Source organism: Trachypithecus francoisi, unplaced genomic scaffold, assembly GCF_009764315.1.
Source record: "Trachypithecus francoisi isolate TF-2019V2 unplaced genomic scaffold, Tfra_2.0 Lachesis_group8, whole genome shotgun sequence".
Lineage (NCBI taxonomy): Eukaryota > Metazoa > Chordata > Mammalia > Primates > Cercopithecidae > Trachypithecus > Trachypithecus francoisi.
The window spans coordinates 8,539,876-8,553,581 of NW_022681473.1; the positions used below are offsets into that span (position 1 = coordinate 8,539,876).

At 55.9% G+C, this 13,706-nt stretch overlaps 1 protein-coding gene across 1 annotated transcript; it reads left to right on the forward strand.

Annotated features, from left to right (window-relative positions):
* The first annotated feature begins 944 nt into the window (after positions 1-944).
* RELA (RELA proto-oncogene, NF-kB subunit) lies at positions 945-11,478 on the forward strand. Its single transcript, XM_033207243.1, has 11 exons — positions 945-1,968; positions 2,587-2,613; positions 2,704-2,855; positions 2,957-3,105; positions 4,575-4,666; positions 5,310-5,441; positions 6,284-6,388; positions 6,603-6,815; positions 8,840-8,920; positions 9,013-9,087; positions 10,079-11,478. The coding sequence occupies exons 1-11, from the start codon at positions 1,962-1,964 to the stop codon at positions 10,699-10,701; spliced, it is 1,656 nt and encodes a 551-aa protein (XP_033063134.1). The 5' UTR covers positions 945-1,961; the 3' UTR covers positions 10,702-11,478.
* The last annotated feature ends 2,228 nt before the right edge of the window (positions 11,479-13,706 follow it).

A 13,706-nucleotide genomic window follows, 5' to 3' on the forward strand; every position in this document is an offset into this window, starting at 1 on the left:
GCAGATATGAGTAATTTTTTTTCTTTAAAATACAGAATTCTGGCCCAGGCGTGGTGGCTCATGCCTGTAATTCCACTTTGGGAGGCTGAGGTGAGAGTATCGCTTGAGCCCAGGAGTTTGAGACCAGCCTGGGCAACATAGCAAGACCCATCTCTAGTTATAATTAATTAATTTAAGAAAATACAGAATTCTGGCCCAGCGTGGTGGCTCATTCCTGTAATCCCAGCACTTTGTGAGGCCAAGGTGGAAGGAAAGTTGAGCTCAGGAGTTCAAGGACAGCCTAGACAAGGTTAAACCACTTCTCTACAAAAAAATACAAAAACAGCCTGGCATGGTGGTGTGCTCCTGTAGTCCCAGTTATGCAGGAGGCTGAAGTGGGAAGATTGCTTGATCCTAGGTGGTAGAGGCTGCAGTGAGCTGAGACTGTGCCACTACACTCCAGCCTGGGCGACAGAGCGCGAGCCTGTCTCAAAAAATAAATACAACACAATACAATGCAGAATTCTGGACGGTGGTGGTCCCTTAAGTTTTGCAATCGGTATACGGGTGTTTATGGTATTAATTTAGAAGTTATAAATATACATGAATTTTAAGAAGAGGATCCATGCAAGGTTTAATGATAATTGTACGTCATCCATTCGGTCAACTGAAGTCGGCCTTCCCCGCCCCCTGCCAAAAGTAAACACTTTTCTAATCAGGGCCAGCCACTGGAGAAACTGAAATGAGTGGGCGGGGTGCTAACTCTATTTTCACTTTTCTCTTCCTGTTTCTTCAGAGCCTGGGAAACAAGTCAGAATTTCCAATCTTTTCCAATTCCCACATGATTTCCTAATTTAAGACGAATTCAGAGAAAATAAGTCTTTCTCCATCTGGAGAAGACTCCTCCCCCTGGAGCATCCTCCTTCGGGGATGAGGCCTGGGGTGGGGTTGCGCCAGCCCCAGCCCCCACAAGGACGCGCCTTGGGCTTGGTCTTGGGGGAGCTACCCGCACTGTGGGGTCACATGACAGAATTAGTGGTCAGCCCTAGCTGGAGGTCCAGGGCAAACACAGACGGGGGCAGGGGGGTTGTGGCCCTGCTGATTCGAGTGTCCCCTGTGGGTCCCGGACCTTCTGAGACACAAGCGCCAGGCTTCAGAGACGAAGCTCCGGGGTTTACCCCTGGGGACCCCCTGCTCCCATAGGCGCTGAGGGCCGGCAGTTTGGCTGCATCGTAAGCTGGCGCTTTAGCTGCAGAGGGACGAGCTCTCGGCCAGCTCGCCAGCAGGAGGGCCTCAAGTCGTCCCATCCGGGCTGCAGGCTCCGCAAAGCTCCCTGATGCACTGTCAGGCGGGGAGGTCCGGCCGCTCCCCTTCCCCCACAGCCGCATCTAGATTGGGATAGGTTGGACATTTTAACGTGCTTCTGAGACAGTCACCACCGAAAGGCACCTTTAGCGATTACGAAACCCGCGTGGAGTTCAACCCCCGGCCTCTGCGGAGCAGAAGGCCCGGCCGGGCCTTTCCCTACGCGGGGCGGGCGGCCGCAGCCCCGTAGCCCGGGCTTTGCTCCAGACCCGGCCCAGAGTGACATCACCAAACTCCGCCGATCGGTGGGAGGGGGCCCTGAAATCCCCTAAAAACAAAGTGAGTAATCGGTGGACCCGCCCTCCAGGCGGGGCCGGGACCCGGGAGCTAGCCGAGCCACCGGGCACACCAGCCTCTTCGTCCCCGGCGACGCGCGCACTTGGCCCCGGCCCCCGGCAGCGGCTGTGCGCGCGGCCTCTTCGTCCTCCGCGCGGCGCGCACTTGCTCCCGGCCCCTTCGCCGGGCGGCGGCGGGGCAGCGCGCAGGCGCGGCCGGATTCCGGGCAGTGACGCGACGGCGGGCGCGCGCGGCGCATTTCCGCCTCTGGCGAATGGCTCGGCTGTAGCGCACGCCGCGGGCCCAGCTGCGACCCCGGCCCCGCCCCCGGGACCCCGGCCATGGACGGTGAGGTCGCCCTCTGACCCCGCGGAGTGGCCGCGCCGGGGCCGCAGCGGCTGTGGCGGGAGCCCCCGCGCCGCTTTCCGCCCCTTCCTGCGCCAACGGGCGCTGCGCAGGGAGCGGTCGGCCTGCCAGATGGTGGCGCGGGGCGGGGCAGGCGGGGAGGGGTCTGACTCAGTTTCCCCTCTGGGTGGAGGGGGGCCCGTGACTCAGCATCCTCCCTGGGTAGGGGAGCAGAGGGAGCCTTGACTCAGTTTCCCTCCACACCGTCCATGGGGGCAGCTCTGGCTTCGTTTCCCTATTAGGGGAGAACGCATCTGATTCAGTTTCCTCTCTGGATGGAGGTGGGGCGTGCCCGCCCTCAGTTTTCCTTATGAAAGTACAACAGGCCCTGATTCGGCTTCCCTCGGGAGAAGAAGGATTCCTTACCTCGTTTTCCCTCAAGAAGCAGGTGTTTCTGGTTCCTTTCTTCCACGCCTTAGTTTCACCACAGGTTCTAGGAAACAGGGCCTTACTCAGTTCCCCTGGGAGGGAGCCTGGCTTCTCTTCTCTGTGGAGAGCAGATACCCCCTTGTGAGGATGGGCAGTGGGTGTGTGCTGACCCTGATCTCCCTCCCCTTTCAGAACTGTTCCCTCTCATCTTCCCGGCAGGTAAGTGGCCCCCGCAGCAGTCGGGGAGGTGCTCCCTGGGGTAGGGAAGCGGGGGCAGCTGTCAAATGGGGCTGCGGTGTCCCCTGGCAGAGCCAGCCCAGGCCTCTGGCCCCTATGTGGAGATCATTGAGCAGCCCAAGCAGCGGGGCATGCGCTTCCGCTACAAGTGCGAGGGGCGCTCCGCGGGCAGCATCCCAGGCGAGAGGAGCACGGATACCACCAAGACCCACCCCACCATCAAGGTCAGCACTGCACCAGGGTGTGCGGGGAAGGGACTGTGGAACCCCAGCCCTCTGTGTTTGGGGGTCAGGTTTGGATGTCTGGGCCTCTGTACTTTGGACAGATCAATGGCTACACAGGACCAGGGACAGTACGCATCTCCCTAGTCACCAAGGACCCTCCTCACCGGCCTCACCCCCATGAGCTGGTAGGAAAGGACTGCCGGGATGGCTTCTATGAGGCCGAGCTCTGCCCGGACCGCTGCATCCACAGGTGAGCTCCCGACAGGCGAGGAGGCCCAGCATGAGGGGACAGGAGGTGGGCTATGAAGTAGCCACTACAGTGTTACTCCTTTCTGGACACAGGGCAGAGTTGCTTACTCCTTGCTCTGACTCAGCTCTGCAAGTAAACTCCCTTTGTCTTGAAATGATCTATTTGTACATCTACTCTAGCACAGATAAGAGCTCCAGGGGATATGGATGGGTCCCTAATCACTTCTGAATCCCTGACCCCTGTAGCTGGAAGGACAAGTCCCTCAGAGTCACGTCTCTTGTTTGAGAAAGAAAACCACTGAACCAACACTCTCCTGGAGTTGACATTGCAGTTGACAGAGACAGGCCTTAAAAAAATATGCAAGCCAGGCATAGTGGCTCATGCTTATAATCCTAGCACTTCCGGAGGCCAAGGCAGGAAGATCTCTTGAGCCTAGGAGTTCAAGACTAACCAAGGCAACATAGTGAGACCCCATCTCTACAAAAAAGTAAGAAATTAGCTGGATATGGTGACTTGTGCCTATAGTCCCAGCTACTTGGGAGGCTGAGGTGGGAGGATCACCTGAGCCCAGGAGGTCACCGCCACGGCAAGCTATGATTGCACCACGACACTTGGGTAGCAGAGCAACACCTTGTCTTTTTTTTTTTGAGACGGAGTCTTGCTCTGTCCCCAGGCTGGAGTGCAGTGGCGCAATCTCAGCTCACTGCAAGCTCCATCTGCTGGGTTTAGGCCATTCTCCTGCCTCAGCTTCCCAAGTAGCTGGGACCACAGGTGCCCACCACCACGCCCAGCTAATTTTTTTGCATTTTTTTTAGTAGAGACGGGGTTTCACCATGTTAGCCAGGATGTTCTCAATCTCCTGACCTCATGATCTCCCTGTCTCAGCCTCCCAAAGTGCTGGGATTACAGGTGTGAGCCACCGCACCCGGCCCAACACCCTGTCTCTTAAAAATAAATAAATACACAGATAAATACACAAGGTGCTGTCAGAGTAACAATTTCAGTCCTGAAAATAAAACAAGGTCATAGGATAGAAGGATAACCTGGGGTGGGGGAGTTAGGGGAGCTGGTATGATGACTTTAGATTGGGAGGTCAGGGAAGGCCTCCCTCAGCTAAGACTTGAATGGTGAGAAGGAGGAGAGAAGTAGGAAGAGAACATTCCAAGCCGACCAAACAAGTGCAAAGGCCTTGAGGTGGGAATGAATGTCCTGTGTTTAGAGAATGGAAAAGAAGCCCCTGTGGTTGTAAGCAGGGAGCCCACAGGGAGGCTGGCAGGGGTGGGCCACGGAGGTGCTTGTCAGCTGAGGGAAGGGACAGGGTTCATTGCAGCACAGTAGGAAGCCACTGGAGGGGGTTAAGCATGGAGCAACGGTCTGGGGGTTGGTAGGGGAGGAAGGAGCAGGCTGGGCAAGGCAGGAAGGTCCGGGCTGTGTGAGAGACAGTGGGACAGACAGCTGGGGGTGCTCAGTTTCCAGAACCTGGGAATCCAGTGTGTGAAGAAGCGGGACCTGGAGCAGGCTATCACTCAGCGCATCCAGACGAACAACAATCCCTTCCAAGGTGAGGGCTCCCCTGCCTGCCGCCCCCGCACCCTCTGCCACCCTCCCTGGCCGCCTTTCCTGCATCTCCCTCATTGGCCAGTACACAGTAAAGATGGACTGTTGGTGCCCATTCAGTACTCTCCCACTTTGCCATTGGGAAACTGAGGCCCAGGAGGGGACATGACATTCAGGTCACAGTGGAGTCACTGCTGGGTTCTGCCTCCTCTAGGACTTGTGTTTTTTTGTTTTTTTGGTTTTTTTTTGAGACGGAGTCTTGTTCTGTCACCCAGGCTGGAGTGCAGTGGCTGGATCTCAGCTCACTGTAAGCTCCGCCTCCTGGGTTTACGCCATTCTCCTGCCTCAGCCTCCCGAGTAGCTGGGACTACAGGTGCCCGCCACCTCGCCCGGCTAGTTTTTTGTATTTTTTAGTAGAGACGGGGTTTCACCATGTTAACCAGGATGGTCTTGATCTCCTGACCTCGTGATCCGCCCGTCTCAGCCTCCCAAAGTGCTGGGATTACAGGCTTGAGCCACCGTGCCCGGCCAGGGCTTGTGTTTTACACACTCGCCAGCGGCCCTCCCAGAGCAGAGCTCCCTGCCCTGACTGGTCGCACCCATATCCCCACTTACCCTGCTCTCCTGATCACCTGTTTTCTTGCCAGTTCCTATTGAAGAACAGCGTGGGGACTACGACCTGAATGCTGTGCGGCTCTGCTTCCAGGTGACAGTGCGGGATCCATCAGGCAGGCCCCTCTGCCTGCCGCCTGTCCTTTCTCATCCCATCTTTGACAACCGTGAGTAGCGAGGGAGACACAGGAAGGGGAGAGGGTGGGCCTGGATAGGAGGAAGGGGGTTGGGGTGAGTGTGGCCTGCAAGAGGTGCTCTGGCTTCATCAATCCTCTTGTGTATTCGTCTTCACTTCTGTGCCCAGCTCTTTGTTGGCTGGGGAGAGAAGGCAAAGAAGACCCAGAGCTGTCCTTGAGGTGTGGCTCCGGCGGCAGGGAGTCTAGCAGGGAGTCTGATGGGAAATGGGCATTTTCAGTATCGTGTGATGAGAAGGTGGTGTGCCCACAAGTGCGATAATGACTCTAGGAAATGACTCCCAGGAACAAGATAGTGTTCGAGAATGATGCTTCAGTGATGGAAGCCCGCAGATGAATTGGGCTGACTGATCAGCTGCAGTCTTTAATTAAGTAACCAGCAGGATGAATGGAAATAAAACGACTCTGGAACCCCAAAGATGGGAAACCAGGATAAACTGGGGGTCAGGAGGGAAGGGCTCATTGCCACGGTGGGTATAGACTGACCTTAAAGATTGCTTTGGTCAGGTGGAGAAACAGTGTGATCAGATTGGCGCTCACTGGACTATAAGCTCCGTGAGAGCAGAGAGGTTTAGGTTTTGTATGTGGTTGTATTCTCCTTGCTTAGATCAGTGTTGAGCACCCAGTAGGCAAATACTTGCTGAATCGGTTGGGGTGAGGAGCTAATAAGAAGGTCTGACTTTGGCTGCAAAGGTGTAGGTGGCAAGCTCTGGGCAACCTTGACTCGGGGCTGGGCAGGGAAGTTGCATCTCCTGCAGGCCACCCCAGGGACCTCTGGTGGCTCAGGTCCTCCTTCCTTGTTCTCACTGCTTCAGGTGCCCCCAACACTGCCGAACTCAAGATCTGCCGAGTGAACCGGAACTCTGGCAGCTGCCTCGGTGGGGATGAGATCTTCCTACTGTGTGACAAGGTGCAGAAAGGTATACATCAGGAGGCAGGGGTGGGCTCTTGGGAGCAAGGGCTGAAGCTGAGCATACGGGGCGTGTCAGGTGACTGGCTTTGGCTACTTCCTCCTATGCCTCAGGGGCCTCAGGTGGGCCGCAGGGTGATATAAGAAGACAAGCATCAGAAGTTGAGGGGGAGACCGTGGAGGGTTAGACACACTGACCCACACTGCCACCCCATCTTCTGCAGAGGACATTGAGGTGTATTTCACGGGACCAGGCTGGGAGGCCCGAGGCTCCTTTTCGCAAGCTGATGTGCACCGACAAGTGGCCATTGTGTTCCGGACCCCTCCCTACGCAGACCCCAGCCTGCAGGCTCCTGTGCGTGTCTCCATGCAGCTGCGGCGGCCTTCCGACCGGGAGCTTAGTGAGCCCATGGAATTCCAGTACCTGCCAGACACAGGTACACAGCTGGGGCGGCGGCATCGGGGCAGCTGGGCTCTGCCGTGAGAGAGAGGCCGAGACTGCGTGTCGGGGGCTGTAGTTGAGGGCCAGAAGCAGGAGTCAGAGCTTGGGATTTATATGGTGATTGGAATCCATTTCTTGCCTCATTTAATAATAAGGATACCTCAGACGTTGAGCTAGTACTACACATCTGCCCCATTCCGGGCATTTCACTGGATTACCTGATTTTAATCTCTTGACGCTTTTGAAGCAGGAGATAGTGTCTGACTTGCCTGGGTTCACGTGGCTAGTAAGTAGCAGAGTCAGCATTGGAACCCAGGCCATCTGGCTTCAAGGTCCTTTTGCCACACTGGTTGTCTTGTCACTACCATAGAGCTCAGTCACATTTTGCTCAAGGTTTGAATGTCTACTTGGTACCAGGGCCTGTGCCAGGTATTGTGAATACAAAAAATGAGTAAGACATGCTCCCGGCCCTCAGAATCTCAGTCACTTGAGGAAGACAAATGTGCAAAACAGATCCTTAAGTCACAGAATGACATGTGAAACAGAGGTGTGTGTGGTGCAGCACGGGGGCACCGTGGCCTCCGAGGAGCTGGAGACAGCTGCATGGAGACGGTGGTGTTGAAGCTGGAGAAAGACACGGAAGTGTGTTCTCTAGGCAGGTGGCCCAGCACCTGGAAGGGAAGGGGTGTTGGCAACTGCACGGCCTGTTCGGGGGCATCTTCGTGGTTTGAGCTGATGTTGGGCAGTGAACAGGCTCAGAGAGAGGAGGGCCTGGTTAAGCTGAACGCCTCTAAGCAGAGAAGTGACAGGAGCAGATTTGGCAGTTGACTCAGGAGGCCACGTGTAGAAGATCAGAGACGGACAGACTCAAAGTGGGGAGGCCATTCTGGAAGATGTTGCTATAGTCCAGGAAGAGAAGATGCGGCACAAACCTTGCAGAAAGAATAGCAAAGCAAGATCACGTCTCCGCCACTGTCCTCAGTTACCCTTCAGCCCTGTAGCCGTTTTGCGTCTTATAGACCAAGCTCAGTCTCACCTCAGGACCTGTGTCTAGCTGTTGCCTCTGCTTGGAATGCCTCGCCCAAGGTTTTAATGCAGGTGGCTTAGGCCAGTCCTTCTCTGACCTCTAAATTAGTCCTTCCCTCTAAATTTAGACTGCCCTGACCTCACTTCGGTATTGTTCCATCACCGTATCTTCCCTGGACCACTGTCACTTGAGATTTTCTGGTTTGTATATATGGTTGTGTCTGTCTCACTTTTTCACTAGGATGCCAACTTTTTGGGAGCAGACACCTTGTGTGCTTATGGCCACATCCCCAGTGTCTAGAAGGGAGGCTGGCACATAGTAGGTGCTTGATAAATATGTGTCAAGTTAGTGGTGGGGAGTGAGAGAAAAGAGTAATCATTCTAAGGTTTCTAGCTTTGGTGACAGGGCAGATGGCAGATGGATGATCAGGAAATACAGGAGAAAGAACCCAGTTTTTGAGGGATGATGAGGTTGTCTTTGAATGAATGGAATTGAGGTGCTTTGGAGCTACTAAAGTACCATTGTAATTAGAAAGACAGTTCTGAAAGCTCCGACTGAAATGTGAAACCATCACAGATAAGAAGAAGCGTCCCTGCTGAAGTCTTAAGACAGTTGTGCCCCGGCTGCCTCAGAGTGGCAAGAAATTCTCCCCGCCCTGGGTGGAGCCTGACAGTGAGCCAGGACGGGAGCAGTGCAGGAAGGCGTGAGCTGGAGGCTGGGGCCCCCCAGGGCTCCTCTTTCCCCAGAGCGTGGCCCCTGTACTCGGCCTCGCCATGTGGCCATAGAGGGGCAGATTCAGCCAACAGAGGCCTCCAAAAGCTGTGGGGTTCTCAGAACTGCTGGGTGTCACACATCCCTTCTCACTGGCAGCGGAGGTTGGGAGAACGGGTCTTGGGAAAGCCTGGCTCCTCGCTTTCCTCCTGAGGGTCCTTTGAGAGCATTGGGGGCCCACCTGAGGAGAGCAAGTCCCACTTCTCCCCTTACTTTCCCAGATGATCGTCACCGGATTGAGGAGAAACGCAAAAGGACATATGAGACCTTCAAGAGCATCATGAAGAAGAGTCCTTTCAGTGGTGAGATGGGGACCGGGAAGGACAGAGAGAAAGGCAGCGGGCAGGGAGGGGACACCCTGGGGCTGAGAACTGACCCAGCCCTTCCCCTACAGGACCCACTGACCCCCGGCCTCCACCTCGGCGCATTGCTGTGCCTTCCCGCAGCTCAGCTTCTGTTCCCAAGCCAGGTAAGGATTTCCTTTCGTCCTACTGGAACGACAGGTTCAGCTCTGTTCAGCTGAGGAGCAGTGGAGATGCAGACTCTTGGGCCCCATTACAGACCTACTGAATCAGAGCCTTTGACAGGATGACACAGGAACCAGCAACTTCTAGGACGCTAGTGCACGCTGAAGCCTGGGAACCACTGTGCCAGCTAAATCCTGTATTGGGTATCTTGGGATTCAGAAGTTAAAAATGCAGAATTGGCCGGGCATGGTGGCTTATGCCTGTAATCCCAGCACTTTGGGAGGCCGAGACGGGCAGATCACGAGGTCAGGAGATCGAGACCATCCTGGCTAACACGGTGAAACCCCGTCTCTACTAAAAATACAAAAAATTAGCCGGGCGAGGTGGCGGGCGCCTGTAGTCCCAGCTACTCGGGGTGCTGAGGCAGGAGAATGGTGTGAACCTGGGAGGCGGAGCTTGCAGTGAGCCAAGATCGCGCCACTGCACTCCAGCCTGGGCAACAGAGCAAGACTCCGTCTCAAAAAAAAACAAAAAATGCAGAATCTCTGCTTTCATCTCTCACTTGAATTAGGGGGAACAAAAATCACTTCCGAATTAGCAAGATGTATGTGCCGGTGTGAGGCTCAAAAACTGACAAGCTGTCCACTTGAGGCCGCTACTCACTTGGTGCTTCATGGGCTCATTGCCTCTCAGGACTTAGTTTTTCAGCTGTAAACCGAAGAGTCCAGCTTGTCTCTCAAAGTGTCCCTTCCTCTAAAAGGCTGGGAGAGTTTTGTGGGCTTGAGTAGTTAGGGAGGACTCCAACATGGAGTCCAGCTGGAACTGGACTCTACAGGCTGGGTCAGATGGGGTAAGAGGAAGGAGATAGGGTGTTGGCAGTGACTTCCTAGAGAGGGACTGAGCCCAGGCGCCATCAAGAGGGGCTGGGGTAAGAGGACAGGGTGGATCTCTAGGGCTTTCTCTGACCCCTGCCTCTCTGTCTCTCTCCTCCAGCACCCCAGCCCTATCCCTTTACGTCATCCCTGAGCACCATCAACTATGATGAGTTTCCCACCATGGTGTTTCCTTCTGGGCAGATAAGGCAGGCCTCAGCCTTGGCCTCGACCCCTCCCCAAGTCCTGCCCCAGGCTCCAGCCCCTGCCCCTGCCCCAGCCATGGTATCAGCTCTGGCCCAGGCCCCAGCCCCTGTCCCAGTCCTAGCCCCAGGCCCTCCTCAGGCTATGGTCCCACCTGCCCCCAAGCCCACCCAGGCTGGGGAAGGAACGCTGTCAGAGGCCCTGCTGCAGCTGCAGTTTGATGATGAAGACCTGGGGGCCTTGCTTGGCAACAGCACAGACCCAGCCGTGTTCACAGACCTGGCATCAGTCGACAACTCCGAGTTTCAGCAGCTGCTGAACCAGGGCGTACCTGTAGCCCCCCACACAACTGAGCCCATGTTGATGGAGTACCCTGAGGCTATAACTCGCCTAGTGACAGGGGCCCAGAGGCCCCCTGACCCTGCTCCTGCTCCACTGGGGGGCCCGGGGCTCCCCAACGGCCTCCTTTCAGGAGATGAAGACTTCTCCTCCATTGTGGACATGGACTTCTCAGCCCTGCTGAGTCAGATCAGCTCCTAAGGGGTGATGCCTGCCCTCCCCAGAGCACTGGGTTGCAGGGGATTGAAGCCCTCCCAAAGCACTTATGGATTCTGGTGGGGTGTGTTCCAGCTGCCCCCAACTTTGGTGATGTCTTCCTTGGAGGGGGAAGGCATATTTTATTCTTTTATTGGCAATATCTGTATCTCTCTCTCTCTTTTTGGAGGTGCTTAAGCAGAAGCATTAACTTCTTTGGAAAGGGGGAAGCTGGGGAAACTCAAACCCTTTCCCCTATCCTGATGGTCAGCTCCCTTCTCTGTAGGGAACTCTGGGGTCCTCCCTCCCCATCCTGCAGCTTCTAGTACTCTCCTAGAGAGAGGAGCAGGCTAGAGGTAAGGCCTTTGAGTCCACACAGCCTTATTATCAAGTGTCTTCCATCATGGATTCATTACACCTTAAAATAACGCCCCGGGTACCAGCCCCTCTATGGCACTGGCATGGTCCCTGTGCCTAACACCAGCGTTTGAGGGGCTGGCCTTCGTGCCCTACAGAGGTCTCTGCCAGCTCTTTCCTTGCTCAACTGTGGCTGAAGGAAACCAGTGGAACAGCGCTGGCGCTCTCAAGGATCCCGAGGGGGTTTGGTCTGGGACTTCCCTGCTCTCCCTCTTCTCAAGTGCCTTAATTGAGGGCAAGTTGTTAAGAGTCGGGGAGAGCAGGCTGGCAGCTCTCCAGTCAGGAGGCATAGTTTTCACCGAAGAATCAAAGCACTTGGACTCTTGCTCTTTCTACTCTGAATTAATAAATCTGTTGCCAAGCTGGCTAGAGATTCGCTTTTTTCAGCAGACACTGAGCACACACTTTGCTAGTCACATCAGGCCGGACATTGGTGGTAGAGAGCTGGGTGAATGCGTGCACTGTCGTCTGAGAGCCTGCAGTCTGAGAGTGCCCTTGGAAACCCCGAGTTACTGTCCAGTGGATGAAAACGGGCAACTAAGACAGGAGTCCTAACACACCGAGAGCCTAGTAGGGCCCACTGACTGGGGATTGAGCAGTTTCAGGAGTCTTCCAAGAGGCCCTATTTGCTCCAGGTCTTAGATCAGCTGAGAGTGGATCTCGCAGAGGGACTAGCCAGCGTCAGAGGTAAGAGAAACGATGTTCGAAAGATTTGATGGGGCCAGGAAATTTGGACTTAATTCCTTGGGTGGCCCAGGGAGTGTGGGCTTCTCTTGGGGAATGTGCAGTGCCAGGTAAAGATCTCCCCTGCCCCACCGATGCTTTGATACAATGTTCTGGGAGGAACGGTGAAATCTTCAATCCACAGCCTCAGGAAGCCAAAACAAAGGCCCAGCCGCAGCCCACAGGGCTACAGCTGGACGTACTTCCGCTTTGCCCCAGCGCAAGCTGAGCAAATAGCGCTGGCCGGCTTGGCCCCCGTTCTCGAGTGCGCAGGCGCACAAGGAGCCCTCAGCGACCGGAGGCCGAGTCCTGCATCTGGGGGAAATCCCCGCCGAAGCCGATGGCGTTTCCTCTGGGCTTCGCACTGTTGCGGGAGTACAATAGCAGGGGAAAAGGAGTTATCGTCAGCGGGACGCGTCCCAAAAGTCAGCGAGTCTCCTAGGAACACAAAAGGCCCTGGGTGCAGGCTCCGATGGCCAGCGTCTGCGAAACTGCTGGCCGACTGCATCGAGGAAGTGGAGCTTGCCCCGGGGCTCTGGCTTGCTGGGGACGGCCAGGGGCGGGGCCTGGAGCGAGGGCGGGCCTCGGCGGAACGCCTACGCGAGGGGCGGAGCCCGGGGTCGCGGTGGCCCGGTCAGGACCCGGGCGAAGCTGCGGGGTAGTCTCTGGGAGGCGGGGCCGGGAAGGAAACGGGCGGGGTGAGAAGGCTCCTAAGCTGAGGAAGCCGACTGCTGAGCTGCGCAGGGACCCCGACCGGAGGTCCCCGACCCGAGGCCCAGAGGGAAACCAGGGAGCCCAGGCCATGCAGCCCAGGCTGCGCCTCCCTCGCCTTGGCTTTCTCGGTCCCGCTTCCTCCCGTTACCCACGGAAGACCTCTCCTGGTCCTTCTCTCATTCCTGAATGATCCCATCATGCTCATGGCCCACCAGCTCCAAGTCCTCGTATCCAGCCCAGACCTCTCTCCTCTGCGCGCCAGCCCCTGGACATCTCCACTCTGACGTCCTCGGGCCTCTCAAACACCCTGTTCCAAATGACCTCAGCCATCCCCAGTCTGCCTCTCCTTTTCCCTGTGTCAGCCCTGGTCCTGCCACCTTCCAGGGGCTCCAGCCGGAAACCTGGCCACTACTGTAGATGCCACAACTCTTCCCTTAGTAACTTGCATCCAGTCTTTCCACGAGGTCCTGGAAAATCTGCCCACTTCTCCCCACTGTCACTGCTATCACTGAGTTTAAGTCACCACTATACCTCCCACTGGACTGTGGCTACAGCTGCCTCCTTGCAGCCAAAGAGCTCTGACATCCAGATCTCACCCCATCAATCTCTCTTCGAACATCAACCACATGACTAGATCCTAGTTTTCTGCAGACACACCCTCAGTGACCAGAGCCTTCCACACTAGTCCACAACCAGGAAAAACTGGCAGTCTTGGGAACTGCTAATCCACCATCCCTAGTGCACCTTCACAACCCTTTCTGATACAGCTTCTTTGACCGTGGAGTCCTGTGTGTGCCTTGGCTCTAGTCCAACAGGCCCCAGCCAGACTGGTCCTACCAGGATACCTCTGACGTCTCTGCCTGGTGAACTCCTACCCAACCTTCAAAACTCAGCCCTCATTACCTCCTCCATGAAGCCTTCCTAATCCTCAGATGCTGTGTTTCTCAGAGCCTAGCTCATCCTGCCAGCACCTAAGTTAACAGACCCAGGGCCTAGGTCTCACCATGGAGCTTCAGCCAGCCTAGGAAGGGACTGGAATAGGCATGAGATGCTGGGCAAGTCTGCCCTGTCTGGGTCTCAGGTCCAGAAAACAAAGGATTTAGACAACATCCAAGTTTGGACTTGATGATGCCACTTAGAGGACCATAGGCTGGTGA

Coding starts and splice junctions, on each gene's coding strand:
- RELA (XM_033207243.1), top strand. Junction 2,614..2,703: donor CCCTCTCATCTTCCCGGCAG/GTAAGTGGCCCC, acceptor GTCCCCTGGCAG/AGCCAGCCCAGGCCTCTGGC. Junction 6,816..8,839: donor CCAGTACCTGCCAGACACAG/GTACACAGCTGG, acceptor TTACTTTCCCAG/ATGATCGTCACCGGATTGAG.